Source organism: Cydia splendana, chromosome 19 (genome assembly GCF_910591565.1).
Source record: "Cydia splendana chromosome 19, ilCydSple1.2, whole genome shotgun sequence".
NCBI lineage: Eukaryota > Metazoa > Arthropoda > Insecta > Lepidoptera > Tortricidae > Cydia > Cydia splendana.
Genome location: NC_085978.1, coordinates 6,276,240 through 6,292,829, shown reverse-complemented (window position 1 = coordinate 6,292,829; position 16,590 = coordinate 6,276,240). Strand labels below are relative to the sequence as shown.

At 43.9% G+C, this 16,590-nt stretch overlaps 1 protein-coding gene across 1 annotated transcript; it reads left to right on the top strand.

Moving 5' to 3' along the window:
- Positions 1-4,658: 4,658 nt before the first annotated feature.
- On the top strand, positions 4,659-6,886 carry LOC134799768 (uncharacterized). The gene is made up of 3 exons (XM_063772179.1): positions 4,659-4,763; positions 5,175-5,458; positions 6,809-6,886. The coding sequence occupies exons 1-3, from the start codon at positions 4,694-4,696 to the stop codon at positions 6,863-6,865; spliced, it is 411 nt and encodes a 136-aa protein (XP_063628249.1). The 5' UTR covers positions 4,659-4,693; the 3' UTR covers positions 6,866-6,886.
- The last annotated feature ends 9,704 nt before the right edge of the window (positions 6,887-16,590 follow it).

Here is a 16,590-nt window from a genome sequence, read left to right as displayed (position 1 = left end):
TAGGTACAGTCACCGATAGTTATATCTTATCATTTGCGGTATCATCTTTTGATAATTCATACACACCTTAAGTAATATCACAGTTCTTATTGACCTTGTTTGATATCGACAATGTCAGTAGGTAGGTAGGTACCAAAGAACATTGGTTTTCGATTTCCTAAAGTAAGGGTTAATATACGTCTGAGAGCTCACCGCGAACATCGTTCGACGTGTTGCCTCTTTGACGCACTTGTAAATCGTACGTAAGTGTGACAGGGAGGCAACACGTCGAAGGTGGTTCGCGGTAGGCCTTCTGTTTTCGGCGCTCGAGATCTCAAACTTGGATTATTCATTGGGCCAACATCATAAACAAGTCTGCAAAAAATCAGAACTACCGGATTTGACGCAAAAGAGCCTGGTTACAAAATTCGACAAAATTACTGGACTAGCTACATGGACTCCGACTCTAAACCATAATTAGATTCCGAAAAAAGTAAGACAATGTTGCCACTTTTTACTAGCGCGTCTTGTATTTATGTAAAAATCTATATATCTATATATATAAAACAAAGTCGTGTTTGTTCCAGCATCCATAACTCGAGAACGGCTGGACCGATTTTCATGGTTTTTGATTTGTTGGATTAGTCTCGGCCTAGAATAGCAGAATAACCATTAAAAACATTGAAAAAATTTACGAAAACAAAATAATGAAAGAATGATCATTCCCATACAAAATGTTCCTAGGTATCTTACCTGTCAAACATTTGATCTTCATCCCGTCGATAAGGTAAACTCTCGTCTCAAATTAAAGAATGTATTTTAAATAGGGTTTCGAATCGACAAGATATATCCACAATATTAGGATTACCCCGTATTTGAGATTTTGAAATTGTAAAATAGTGACAGTCATGACAAAGGATTGACATATTTTTATTTATGCATGCATTATAGATCTATTCAATTCTATTCTTTTTGATTATAGTGATGAGGCTTATCCTTTGTCAAATGGAGCGATTATAAACTCCCTGTTAAACAGTTTCGAACGCACCCATAAACAAAATGACAACCAACAAATACATACATATACATACTAAATAATAGTACTACCTTAAGGCCCCAGTACACAATGGGCCATCGCCGGCCACTCCAAGGGACGCAGCCATGCGGTAGAATGAGATAGCAATATCACTTGCTCCCTCTAACGCATAAATGCGTCCCTTGGAGTGGCCGGCGATGGCCCATTGTGTACTGGGGCCTTTACTCTTTGGTACTACCGTAAGTACATAATGGACACTTCCTACAAAACCGAAGTTTGACAGCGATTCAGGGATGAATCTTGCTATCCCTTTTTAATGTATGGTACTATCCCTTTCGGCTATTTAGGGTTGTCAAAATTCAAGTCATTATCTTATCTGTGGTCGTGCATGCAAAAGGACGTCAAATGGTAGCAACCCTAATAACTGCTCGCAGCAATGCTGAGCCGAACGGAGCCGAGTTTGCCCGTAATAGTACTACCGTACAGAAAGGAAACTTCCTACAAAACCGAAGTTTGACAGCGGTTCAGGGTCGAATCATGCTATCCCTTTCTAATATATGGCACTATCCCTTTCGGCTATTTAGGGTTGTCAAAATTCAAGTGATTATCTTATCTGTGTTCGTGCACGCCAAAGGAAGTCAGTGGTGCCAACCCTAATAATTGCTCGGAGCAATGCTGAGTCGCGCGGAGCCGAGTTTGGCCGAAGTCAGGAGTTTCGCTTAAAAAAACCGGCCAAGTGCGAGTCGGACTCGCGCACGAAGGGTTCCGTTCCATTACGCAAAAATCATCAAAAAATCACGTTTGTTGTATAGGACCTTACTTACATATTTATGTTGTTCTGTTTGTTGTCATAGCGGCAACAGAAATACATCATCTGTGAAAATTTCAGCTGTCTAGCTATCACGGTTCATGAGATACAGCCAGGTGACAGACAGACAGACGGACAGCGAGGTCTTAGTTATAGGGTCCCGTTTTTACCCTTTGGGTACGGAACCCTAAAAAACAGCGTTAAATTTACGTGTCCTGGATGACTGACTGACTGACTCATCATCATCACGCAGAACCGAAACTACAATTAATGTTAGAAAGTTGACATCTGCATACCATTACAGGTTACATTTTGTAATGTGTACAAGAAATAAGAACAGATTTTGAAGTTAGCACCTCTATTTTATCGGTCATAATCTTAAGGCCTCAGTACACAATGGGCCATCGCCGGCCACTCCAAGGGACGCATTTATGCGTTAGAGGGAGCAAGTGATATTGCTATCTCATTCTACCGCATGGCTGCGTCCCTTGGAGTGGCCGGCGATGGCCCATTGTGTACTGGGGCCTTTACAATCGAATAAAAGGGAATCGGCAAGCAAAATGGAGTTTGCAACCACACCACACCACCTGATTTGATCAAACAATTTAATCAGATTGGAGCAAGACTGTTCCCGTCTGGACTGGCATTAAGTTAAGCGGTTTAGTTTTAAGTACCCTGATCCAATCTATGGTAAATAATAAGCGAATTCATTTAAATTTAATCATTTATTAATATACGTAATCTAGCTACCGAATGTAACACACAACAAGACCTACGTTTCAACACTTTCAATAAGTAGATAAGTGTGCACCTACTTCAACTAAACGTATTTTAAGATGTATTGAAAATGACCACCGCTTTTCTGGACACATAAATCTGATTCTTATGAATACTCTTGAGATTATTTAGTCTGCCAAGAATAAATTCATTGTTTTCACAGAATTGAACACCTCAATTATCTTTTGGCGAAGTTCATCGAGGGTATTTAATTCCCGTGCGAAGATCGGGACTTCGAGGCGGCTATGCGACTGAGCCGTTGCGTCCAATCCATCTGCCAGGGAACTCTTGGTCTAAATGATATCGCACACTAATTAGAGTTAACTGTGCTGGCGCACAATCTTGCTGGAAATGGAGGTTCTCCAAATTTTGCTCCTGCACCTTTTGTAGCAAACACGTTTCTCAGGTATTGTTTTATTTAAAAATTTATTGTAAAATCAAAATTTGGGGAAAATCTAATTTTCAATTGACAAGTGACAATTACTAATTTTTTTCAGGCCTGGCTGCAGGCGTTCGGAATGTTCATTATGTTTCCGTACGGAATGACAGGTGGGATCGGGACGTCGCTCTACAAATGCATGGTGCTGTCTCGCTTACACATCATGTCAATCAGTACCTACATAAAATTCTGAGCGTGTGCGGCCAGGCTAATCCATGACGTGCCAAAAGGAGACATAATATAGATAGGTGATACGAAGTTCACCGGGTCAGCTAGTAAGTAAATAAAAGTAGTTTTTTAAATCGTAGGCGTAGAATTACCAATAAATAAATTATCTTAGCGTATTTATTTATAAAATGGAATTTACTATTTTACAAACAAATTATTGCAGTGGCAACATTTTTTGGAATCTAATTATGATTTAGAGTTTACTGGACCGAATACATTGTTAACGCGGGAGCAACAACGATTTGACAGTAGTGAAAGATTATGACAAATAAATAATAACAGAAGTGACATTCCTATAGAATAACGTTTATATGTACATACCTACCTATGGGTTCAAAATGTAGCAGAATCGAATTTAGATAAAATTTTGGTCATCTATTACTAAAATCACATAAAATACTTTCAGAAGTAAATACATATAAATAATTAAATACATTGGTGACTTATTTTTCAAGTGGACACGTTGACATATGGGTATACGTTTACATAGTGAAATACGAGATTAATTGACCTTTTTAAACTTTATACTAGATATGAAGAACCTCTTAGCGCCACTTGCACCATTCACCCGGGTTAACCGGTTAAACCTGGAGTAACCATGGTTACCAGTACAATTTGACACTACGTTAACGGTTTAACCGGTTATCCCCTGGTTAGTGGGATGGTGCAAGTGGCGCTTAGGGCCACTTGCACCATTCACTAACCCGGTGTTAACCGGTTAAACCTGGAGTAACCATGGTTACCAGTACAATTTGACACTACGTTAACGGTTTAATCGGTTAACCCCTGGTTAGTGGGATGGTGCAAGTGGCGCTTAGAGGTTTAAATGTGTAGGCAGTATAGTCCACTTTATATATTCAAAACAAACGTTCTGTTACATGTGTTCTTTGACAGGTTTGTTAGGGTTCCGTACCTAAAGGGTAATTAGGGTTCCGTACCTTTTAACGTACTTACCTAAAATTTCACAGATGATGTATTTCTGTTGCCGCTATAACAACAAATACTAAAAACAGAATAAAATAAAGATTTAAGTGGGGCTCCCATACAACAAACGTGATTTTTGACCGAAGTTAAGCAACGCCGGGCGGGGTCAGTACTTGGATGGGTGACCGTTTTTATAGATAATGGTATGGAACCACTCGTTTGCGAGTCCGACTCGCACTTGGCCGGTTGTTTTTGCTCCCGCGATAACGATGTATGCCTCAACTTAGCTTTCATTATTTTGTTATCAAGACACTTCTTTAGAAATTGATTTCTTCCAAACGTTCGCTGCAAATTGCCACTTATCTACATACAGATATACCTCTATATCGGCAAATTAATCTGATATGGTAGAAAAGATATATTGATTATTTTGAAGTAATATAAAGCCCATTTAAAAAAATTTGAACATTGAACTGATTGCGGACAGTTGAAGTGTACGAAAATGGCGTTCTACGGGAAAAACTTCAAGAAAACCAAGTTTGAAAACATTGATGTCCTTTTGGACGCATTTAGTAAGTGCATTATTTAAGTATTTGTTGACTCACGTTAGACCGGGACGTGTTCGCCGGAGCTTCCAGCGCTTATTTTCCTATGACATGGCAGGCGATCACGTGATGCTTCTATAGAAAATAACGATGCGCCGGAAGCTCCGGCCCGGACACGGCCCGGTCTAACTCTAGTCATCCTTTATAATAAAAAGGTAATATTCGGATGAAGACTGCAACAGTATTACTGCTGTGGCGTTGATGAGGCGATGCCACTATCAATCTTCTTGTCGACGACTTGACCAAAATGAGCGACGGATTGAATCGCAACATTAAGGCTGCAATTGTACACTTTTGCTTTTGTTTGTCAGTAATCGTTACTTTTCCTCATACTCATTTCCTCAAAGGTTAACTGGAAATATTTATTGCAAATTCCAGAGGCCCCCGACAACGTCCGTGGCTTAGTCAAGAACACCGACAGTGTTTCCCGTTTCGAGAAAAACCCCGACGGCTCCGTTCAATACATCGTCTCCAAGGACGGCCAGGAACACTTCAACCAGAAGATGACTCAGGGTGTAGAAGCCGACTTCACGACTCCTGATGGGATCAAGACTAAAGTCAGCTGTCAGATCAACGATGATGGTGTGCAGACGGTCATGACTTTCCCTCATGGCGCTAAGCTTCATATGGACAGGGTGTTTGAAGGCAATACCATGAAGCTTGTAAGTAAAAGCATATCCACTTAGGTAACCCTGGGGGCCTAGCCAAAGACAATAGTTGATAGAAAACGCTAATCAAAACTTAAATAAGTAAAGTATGGAAATTGTCACTTGACTTATCGTATCATCTGTCATGCCGATATATTTTTTTTCTTTGCGTTTGGCGTTTTTGTCGATATACGATCATCATCTTAGGCCCCCCTGAGGTGATTCTGAGACTTGAACTCCAGAGGCCGTGAGTTCAAATCTCACCCAAGACAGTAATTTTTCCACTTTTAAATTTATTCTTATGCTTAGATTTATCGATGTTTCATTTTCTCAAACACTCGTTTTTGCCACAAAAACTTCTATGTTTGGTGCGAATGTATAAAGTCAGAGCGTTGTTCGTGGGCCTCGGATTCTTACTCTTATTTTTTTATATTTTATTATTTATTAGAGATAAATCACAATTACATAATATTTTGATCCAAAAGCATCGTTAAACCAGAATGGTTTGTCTCGCAGTACTTAAGTAAATAATTAAATATACAATAGGCACTTAAAACTAAAGATGCCAAGAATATTCGGTAACTATTCGGTCTTCGGCCTTCGGTCGGGTGATTATACCCTTAGGACAAACATAATATGTGTTTGGGCGGTATAGTTAGGGTTGCCAATGCCATACGTCCCGTATATACGGGACTGTCACCGTATTTAAGTATCACGTCCCGTATTTTTACTAGTCCCGTTTTTGTCCCGTATTTTGTCGACCGGTCTGGCCTAGTGGGTAGTGACCCTGCCTATAATATTTATTTCTTAATAGCGCTCTAGAACAGGGTTCTCTAAACCCCAGCTCCAAACATCAGCAACCAGAAACACCTCCCCCCCCCCATCCCTCGGTGGCCCGCGCGAAATTTTCTGCTCTGTCCCTTATCAGATCCGACTAATTATGGCAACCCTAGGTATAGCCGCCTAAAACTATCATTCGGGTAAAATTACGCCCCTTCTGGTATTTACATGCTGAACATTTTGTGAATAGGTAATTTAAAGGAAATTTTAATCATTGTACATTTGATATAATATTTAATACCAATGTAGTAGCTGTATGAGTATATTATGTATATATTTTTTCTTTCATTTTATCATTATTTAAAACATTGTGATAGGTAAATAACTTCTTAGATTTCACCAGGGCAGGACGGTAATTAAGCACACGAATGTCGTCAATTTCGTCATCTGTTTTAAGGCAAAGGTCACGAAAAAACGAAGGTCCTACAAAGAATTTCAAATGTTTTTCGTTACCCCTTGTTGCGCCAGTGGAATACAAAATTAATGTATCAGGCTCATTTAAATACAAATAACTTTTTGTTTCAGATCGTTTATAAAGAAGGATCCGACCTAAAGGGTACTATCTTCTACGAGCAGGTTTGAATAGTTTAAAGCAAGTATATTTACAGATAACATCCCACGCAACTACACATTCGGAATATTCGGATGAGTGGCGAGACGACGACGACGCGTCGAACAACGAACGCGAATGTGTAAAATGTCATTTTGTGGAACTTGCTAACTGTCCTATATATTATACTACTCTTTGTTGCTAACTATGTAAACAAATGTCACTAGTAAATTTGTCATTCTTTGACAAATTTACTAGTGACATGTTCCATAGAATGACATTTTAAAACGCACGTAACCTCCTGAGACTCAGAAGCAGTTGTTTTGTTTTTGTATTCGAAACCCTTAGCACTGTATAAAAGTTCAGAATAGATTATGGAATATGTACAACAATTTATACGCGGGGTCTTAGGAGGATGAAACTGTAGGGCTACCGCCAATACCGAAAATCGTCAATTGCGGGCATTTTTCTCTGTCACTCTAATTACGCCTTCATTGGAGTAGAAGAGTAAGATCCCCGCAATTTGCGAATTTCGGTTTTCGCGGTAGCCCCTCTGTGCGTTTGCTTTTGGATTTGAATCGTTATTCGATTTACCATTCATTCGTCTCGTCATTTTGACTTGATATGCGTATTTGTGGGGTTAGAGTCTAGCCGTTAGTCATAAGTAGGTACGTGTTTTCACTTGAGACAGAAAGGTTTGAGTATTTTTTCAAATCTACTAGGTTCATAATAAACAGAAATTCAAGTCACTTACCTATTTGTATACCTATACTAATAAAACTACTGTATTTACACATTAAGTTATTTAATTAATTAAATTATGATTTGTAGTAAGTACCATTGTTTTATTTTAGTATATAGATAGTGTACATACAGTGTACCTACTTATTTTATAGGCTACTAGCAACCCGCCCCGGCTTCGCACGGGTTTACAAATTATCATAGATATAATAATATACCTAAAGATGGAGTCTAAGCGAGCTGTCACTGTTGTCATGCACACTTTGTTTTGTGTACGATTAACAATGTAGGTATATAAATCCACCTGTTGCCATGTCGATAAAGTCATATCGATAAACTATCGACATTTCCAGCAATTTTAATGTTACTTGAAAGGTTTAACGATACTTAAAATGAGCAAAAAACGCTTTTATTCTTTATTGTGGTTATTAGATCACGATTTTATCGTCACGCCCCAGCAGGGAACGAAGGGAAAGTTCAGATTTTTTATTACAATACATTAAATACCTACTACAATATGTGTTCCGCAGTAATTGAATTATATTATTATATTATAATATATTAATTATCCATTAACATTTCAATTATGTTTATTTTTAACGAAGATATCGAAGCTTAACTAATCGCTATTTCGTTCCGCTGTGTAGCGTTTATCGATATATAACATGGTTAAAATCGACTTTTCACATCCCTAAAAGAGCATACAATCACCTTTTTACGCACACATACACAGCTTTAATCCACGAAAAACGGTAACACCTGGATTTGAAGTCCATCTTGTCAACAGTATGGTTGTCCTTTTTTGACAAACGGCATTTTTAAAAGAGCGAGGAGAGAGAAATGATGCTATAGTTGTTTTTTTGCATTAGAATTGTGGAGTGTAGACTGTAGCTTTTCGTGATGTGGGGGTTCGTTGGGAGAAGCGTAGAAATCCGCCGCTGGAACGCGCTGGCCGCTGTGCTGTCTCGAAGTCCGCTATACCTCCATTTACCGGTATATGTGTTGTGTGAAATGAAAACACATATATTTGATTTATTCACTTGGAGAGTGTTCAGGCTGGTATGAGTGAAGCTCTCTTGATGTCTCTGATATCTCTGCATAAGCCACGAAACGGCTCTGCCTTATATAGTAAAACACAAGGCCGTTTGGTACCTTCTTCAACTAGTGGGTGTATCATGCAGAGTCAGTAATGTATATTTTTGCCAATCTCGTTAATTATAAGCACGTATGAAAGGAGCACGAATCCTAGACTTATAAATAGGTACAATATTAAGCACGTATGAAAGGAGCATGAATTTCTAGACTTATAACTAGATATAAAACATTCCACGCAATTCATTTGACATAATATACGAGCACAAAGTAAAACATGATATACAAAAGTAAAAATAGTAACCTAAACGTAGAGACTAATTAAACACATACATGAACCCTAATAGCTATTTACGACAGTCTCCCCCACGTGTGTCAACACCGTCTTCATGCGCGGAGTAAATGGGGATAAGTCTAGAAACTGGGCGGCGGACGTCACCTGCGCGTGTGCGAACAATGGCCACTCTCACATGACCATCTGGGCCAGGAAATAGCTGGGCGATTACGCCTCTGGGCCACGTTCCTCGTGGCATGGAGCTATCCGCAATGATGACTACGTCACCTTCATGCAGTTTTCTCACGTTTTGGTGAGCACCAGGCCTGGGGAGGAGGCTGGGTCGGTATTCCCGCTGCCAGCGCCTCCAAAATTGGTCGGCTAGCGTTTGCGCTGTTTTCCACGAAGAGAGCGACATATTTAATTGCGTCTGTGAAGACACCCAGTGGCGACATGGCACTTGATCGACCGATTAGAAAGTGATTCGGCGTCAGGGCTTCGATGTCTAAATCTGGATTCACTGGTGTCAACGGTCTGGAATTGACTATGTGCTCTGATTCTAGCAGTAAAGTATGTAGAACTTCTTCGTGGGGTGCTCTTTCTTTCAGTACTACTTTTAATGCGGTTTTAACGCTGCCCACGAGCCGTTCCCAGGCACCGCCAGCGGAGGGGTTGCCGGGTGGAATTTTCTTCCATTTTATGGCTCGCTCGGTCAAGAAGGGCTTGAGACTGTCGGGCAGCGTGTTTTTGGCCTCTGCCAGTTCTCTTTCCGCGCCGTGGAAGTTAGTGGCGTTGTCGGAATAGAGAACCGTAGGCGTGCCGCGTCGCGCTATCATTCGGCGTAGCGACAGTATCATGGAGGATGCCGAAAGTGAGGCGGCAAGCTCCAGATGTACAGCGCGAGTTGTGAGGCATGTGTATAATACACCCCACCTTTTCTCGCGGCGGCGGCCTATCGTTATGTGCATGGGGCCAAACAGGTCTACGGCTGCAGCGGTAAATGGCGGCTGATTCACTTTTAGCCTTTCTGGCGGCAAGTCACCTATGGGAACTTTGATTGGCGTTCCCCTATAGGTTCTGCACCATTGGCATTTATGCGTTATATAGCGAATGCTACCGCGCAGCCCGATAATGTAGTACCTTTGTTTCAACTCGTTGATGACGGTCGCGTGGTTGCCGTGATTGTAGAGTGCATGAAAATGCTGTACTAATAACTTGACGAAATCTTCTTTCGCATGTAAAACAGGCATATGCGTGTTTTTATCGATTCTAGCATTTAGTACGATGATTCCGTTTTTGTCAAGTTGTACAGCGATTTTGTATAGCGGAGATTTCTTCAGGAGTGGCCGCCCAGTTTCCAGAAGCTTCATTTCCTCCGGAAATGCAGCATGTTGACTCCGTCGGATTAGCAATATCTCTGCTAAATCTAAATGCCCCTTATTTATCTCTATATCTGTTTTCTTAGCGAACAATGCGGCTTTGAAAACCTCGGCGGCAACCAGAATACTAGCGGTGGCGCGAACTAATCGCACGAACTTTGAGAACCTACACACCTCCGGCAGGTACTCAAACCTATTCTCCGCGACGCCTACTGAGCATACGAGTTTATTAACGCGTTCCTCGCCCGTATCGGCGACGGGCGTAGGCACTTTTTCGGTCGGCCAATGCTCTTTGGATTTACGTATAAAATCGGGCCCTATGAACCATCGGTGGTTCACTCCGAATTGCGCAGGTACTCCACGAGTCGCGTCGTCAGCCACGTTAGCTGCACTAGGCACCCAGCGCCAGTTGGCGGGGGTGGTAGTGTTCTCGATTTCTGCTAACCTATGTGCTACGAACGTTTTATACCTACGTGGGTCCGAACGTATCCACGTGAGCGCCGTTTTAGAGTCAGACCAAAAATACTTGTCCTTTATTACGTAATCTGACTCCTTGACTATGGTTTCCGCTAATCTAGTAGCTAGTACGCAGCTCTGCAATTCCATCCTCGGAATGCTGACTACCCGGAGAGGTGAAACGCGGGCCTTAGCGGCCACTAACGCGGAGGTTCTAGTCCCCTCGGGGTTGATGCTAACTAAATACACGGCCGCGGCATATATTTTTTCGCTCGCGTCGCAAAAAACATGCATATATGCCTCCCTATTAAATGCGGGCACGTGTCGCGGAATCTCTAAGTCTCGTAATTGTTGTACGTTATCAATGAACGATCGCCAAACGGGTGCGAGTGAGACGGGTATAGGCGAGTCCCAATCGATTCCTGTCCTCCATATTTCCTGCATTAACGCCTTGCCTAAGACGGATATGGGGCTTACGTAACCGATCGGATCAAATATCGACATCGCGCTACTTGTTACCTGTCGTTTTGTAGGTAATTTCTGACCGTTAAGTACGTCTTCGGGCGTATTACGAAAGTTTACGTTGAAACCTAAGGTGTCACGTTTGTGATTCCATTTCAAACCTAAGGTACGTTCGCTCTCGTTCGCGCCTAACAGCGACGTTTCCTGATTGCTATTAACTACGTCAGCAATTACCGCAGGATGGTTCGATGCGAACCCGCGAAGCTCGAATGACGCGCGCATATTCAGCTCGTAAACTTCGTTTACTACGCGTCTCGCTTCCTCTTCAGACGTATCGAGGGCGATCAACATGTCGTCCATGTACGTATTCTTTATTGTTTTTTCCGCTGCGATCGGAAATTCTTTACTATGCGATTTTGCGTTTTCGTTTTTGACGTATAGCGCGGTTGTCGGCGACGCTGCCGAACCAAATATAAGCCGCTTCATCCTATATTCTTGCGGTTGGGAGGTACGGTCCTCTCCCCTCCAAACGAAACGTAACGCATCACGATCCTGCTCAATTATTTCGATCTGTAAAAACATCTCTTTGACGTCGGCTATTACCGCGATTTTACCCTCGCGGAAACGCACTAACACGCCGAAAAGTGATTCTAACAGGTCGGGGCCAGCTAACAGCGCGCTATTGAGCGAGCGTCCATAAGCTGTTGCGGCCGCGTCCCAAACTAATCGCATTTTCCCGCGTTGCGGGTGAAAAGTTGGGAAGTGGGCTAGGTACCACGTCCGGGGTGCCTCGGGGGGCGGTCGCGAGCTCATTTTCTCCGCGTAACCTTTGTCGAGCAAGTTGTTCATATGCTTTGCATATTCGGCTTTAAGTTTCGCATCGCGGTCTAGCTTTCGTTCTAGACTGTACAGCCGTTTCAGTGCTTGCGCTCGGTTATCGGGGAGTTTCTCGTCATCTGACCGCCAAAGTAAGCCCGAGCGATACCGTTGCTCCCCCGGTATCTTTTCGCAGGTGGCTTCTAACAAATCTAGCGCACGTTGGTCGGGGTCGGCCCGAGGTAATTTTTGTGAAACGCCTAATGACTCTATGTCAAAATGTCGTTTCATCAATTGTAAGGCCTCGTCATCCGCGGCATTAGGCCTTGCGTGCCCAACAAATTGTACCGCGGCGCGACGCGTACGGTCTGGTCCATGCAAAACCCATCCTAGCCTGGTTAAACTCGCGACTGGGAGGTTAGGCGGACCGTCTATAATTTGCCGACTAATGATGAGATGCCAGTTATCTTGGCCTATCACGATAGTAGGTACTGCGGGGGGGTAACTTAATTCGTCCGCGATTTTAGATAAATGATCGCATTTATCTACCAAGTCTCGCGGCACGCCCTGCGCTCCTAAACCTATATCGCAAACCGTGTAAGTCTCCATCATTTCCATATGTCGACTACAAAAACCCCGTATTGCGACTCGTAACGCATACGAATCTGGGTCCCGTACTACACCGCCTATGCCTTCTATCTCTAATGTTTCACCGCGCACACGAGGTGCGATTCTATCCGCAGTTTCATGTAACATCAACGTCATTGCCGCGCCTTCATCGAGTAGCGCGAGGGTTTGGACGGTACCTAACGGTCCCGACACCTCTACTGGCATGATTTTGAGATACGTCTGCGGCAGTTTAACATTGAGTACTGCTTTGCGTGCTGCCGGCGCACTATTACCGTTCGCGGACCCGGCCGCGCTTAAACCGTGTAATAGTCTACTATGTCCGGCTTCGCACTGATTCATGCCACACGCGACATATTTACATCCAAAAAGTTTACGGTGATTCGCGCCTAGACATCTAAAGCACAATTTAGCTCCCTTTGCCAAGTCCCAGTGCTCAGGTATGGTCGCGGCTAGAAATTTCGAACACTCCTTAACTTCGTGTTCTTTGCCGTTGTTACATATGGCGCACGCTTCGTGCGAGACAGAGACAGACGCTATCTGTCGCTTGGGCTTAGCTCCGGTTGACGCTGGCTTTTTCTTTAAATTGCCATCGCGGTGCTTTACTTGAGCTACGGTCGATTTATTAGTACGCGATCTATTTCCCGTATCACGTGTGTATGACTCGCGGAAATCTGACTCCGACTCCGAACTATAGTCGCGAATGGACGCGAGGGCGCGGGGCCCAGCGAGAGCGCGGCTCGACCTGCTGGGCTCGCGCACAGAAGAAACCGCGTTTCGTTCATTTCGCGATCTATCATACGCATCACGGTAGAACGCGGGGTCGCGAGACCTAGAGAGAGCTTGGCTCGATCTTCTGGGTTCGCGCGCAGAGGAAACCGCGTTCACTGCATTCCGTGATTTGTTGGACGGCTTATATCGGTTTATGCGCTTGGCCGCAGTACTAATTTCGTTAAGAAACTCGGAAATTGCTACTAACCCGGGTGTTTCTACGTTAGACTGCCAGTATTTGGCCCATTCATAGCGCACTATCAGATTTAATTTATCCACGATTTTATTCACGAGCTCAGGCGCGTGCAAGTATTTCTCTTGACGCAAGGATCTAATGGTGGCGACGGCATTCGCTACATGCGCGGCGAATGAGGCTATATTCGAATTGTCTTCGGATAAACGCGGCATGCGTTTAATATTATGAATTTCCGTAAGAACAATCTCCTCAGGGTCGCCGAACTGCCGTTCCAGCGCTTCCATTATCTCGTACGGATCCTGAACCGTGTACATTATTGATTTTACGGCCGTCCGAGCTTCGCCCTTAAGTGCGCGCCTAATCCGACTGACGTTATTGACGGCACTAAACATGGGCGACGTATCTTCGAACTCTGCCCTAAATGATATCCACTCGGTGATATCTCCGCCGAATGCAGGTAATTCCGGCGGTTTATGGTACATTGGCGCGTAGGTACCGTGCGGTACCTCTAAAACGCGCGGGGGCGGTCTGCTAGCCCGGTCGGCGGCTGCACGCGGCGGCGGCTGCGCGGTCTTTTTCGGCGGCGGGAATTTAACGTTTTCTTTCGCGACCTCGTGCTGTAACCTAGCTTGTCGTTCTACCCAACTTCTAGTACGTTCTTCGACGGTCGCGTCACTGCTGCCGACAGACTGCGCCTTCAGTTGCGCAACCTGCGGCCGTAAATTTGCAGTGACGGACCCTGTCTTAGAAGCTTCGACGGTCGCGTCACTGCCGCCGCGAGACTGCGCCTTCAATTGCGCAATCTGCAGCCGTAAATTGGCAGTGTCGGACTCGGTCTTAGCAACGACTAGACGGGCTTTATGAACCTCGAGCTCGGCCATTAGCACGGACAATTCATTGTCGCGTTCCCTAACCGATTTGCGATTCTTTAATTCGCGATTAGACGGCGCCCGCGACGGCGGCGGCGGCGCATCGGCGTCTTTATTCACTAGCGTATTCGACCTACTACGATTTACTACGGTGGCGTCTAACATCTCCGAGTGTACCGACTCGGTTCCACCGGTAGCATTCGGGTTGCCACTGGTGCCATTGCTCCACGTATTAGTCTCGTTGGACGTAGTCTTACCAGACGAGGGGGTAGGGGTATCCATGTTCGGTGCGGGCGCAGGTGGGCCCTTGGTGCGTGGTCGTAGGCTCCTTGCTTCCTTTTCGGACATCTTTCTGGCTGGAACCACTTCACTTAACACACGCGGGGGTCCCTAACTTGACCTGCCTATGCCTATGACTGACCGTTGCCGTGCGCAACGTCAGTGCCCTAAGCGTGGATCCCTCGTGGCACTGAATCTCCCGCAATGGCAAAGTGCTATGCCTAGAACGTTCGAAAGCAGTGTGTGGGCATCAACCATGTGACACTTGCAACGAAAGTTGCCAGGACACGTGAGCGGAGGTGGTCCTACGACGCTGCACGGTCCGTCCGGCAAGCCGGTAAATGGGTTACGGAAAAGGTATAGGGTTTGGGTCTAAACCGAAGCGAACTTCTAGGCTCAGCGCGTCCTTTATTCTTTCTTGCCGTCTGAGTCAAGCAACGTTCGCTTAAAACTCAGCGCGTACTTGTTTCTTTCTTGCTGTCTGAGTTAAGCAATGTCGCTTGAAACTCAGCGCGTACGTTTTTCTATCTTGATGTCTGAGTTAAGCTATGTCGCTTGAAACTCAGCGCGTACGTTTTTCTATCTTCATCCGGTTCGAAGGACCAAACTGTGGAGTGTAGACTGTAGCTTTTCGTGATGTGGGGGTTCGTTGGGAGAAGCGTAGAAATCCGCCGCTGGAACGCGCTGGCCGCTGTGCTGTCTCGAAGTCCGCTATACCTCCATTTACCGGTATATGTGTTGTGTGAAATGAAAACACATATATTTGATTTATTCACTTGGAGAGTGTTCAGGCTGGTATGAGTGAAGCTCTCTTGATGTCTCTGATATCTCTGCATAAGCCACGAAACGGCTCTGCCTTATATAGTAAAACACAAGGCCGTTTGGTACCTTCTTCAACTAGTGGGTGTATCATGCAGAGTCAGTAATGTATATTTTTGCCAATCTCGTTAATTATAAGCACGTATGAAAGGAGCACGAATCCTAGACTTATAAATAGGTACAATATTAAGCACGTATGAAAGGAGCATGAATTTCTAGACTTATAACTAGATATAAAACATTCCACGCAATTCATTTGACATAATATACGAGCACAAAGTAAAACATGATATACAAAAGTAAAAATAGTAACCTAAACGTAGAGACTAATTAAACACATACATGAACCCTAATAGCTATTTACGACAAGAATAAAGGTAAACAATCTTGATGTGTCTTTTAATTGAAAAACACGTTTTAAAAATAAGTCACGGCAAATATTATGTAACAATTATGAATCTAATACGATCATTTATTTTCTTTTGCTTTCATAAGTAATAGTTACTAATTTTTAAAGCGTTTTTCAATTAAAAGACATGTCAAAATCGCTTACCTTCTTTCTAATGCTAAAAAAAACGAACTATAGTTGCTGCGCCGTCAAAGAGAACAGACAACGTTGGGGCCTTGAAATTATACACCTAAACCTTCCTCAAGAACCACTCTATTGATAGGTGAAAACCGCATGAAAATCCGCTTTCAGCAGTTATTGAGTTTATCGCGAACAAACATACAAACACACAAACAGACAGACAGACGCGGCGGGGGACTTTGTTCTACAAGGTGTAGTGATAGTGATATAGACCGACCGCTTAAATGAGTCCTCGCCTGCGCGGTACGGGGGCGACGGTGTGGCGGGGAAGGTGCGGGCGGCAGGCGTACGGCGCCCGCACCTTCCCCGCCACCCTTAGTCATCCCACCCCGTCGCCCCCGTACCGCGCAGGCGAGGACTCATTTAAGCGGTCGGTCTATAGTGATA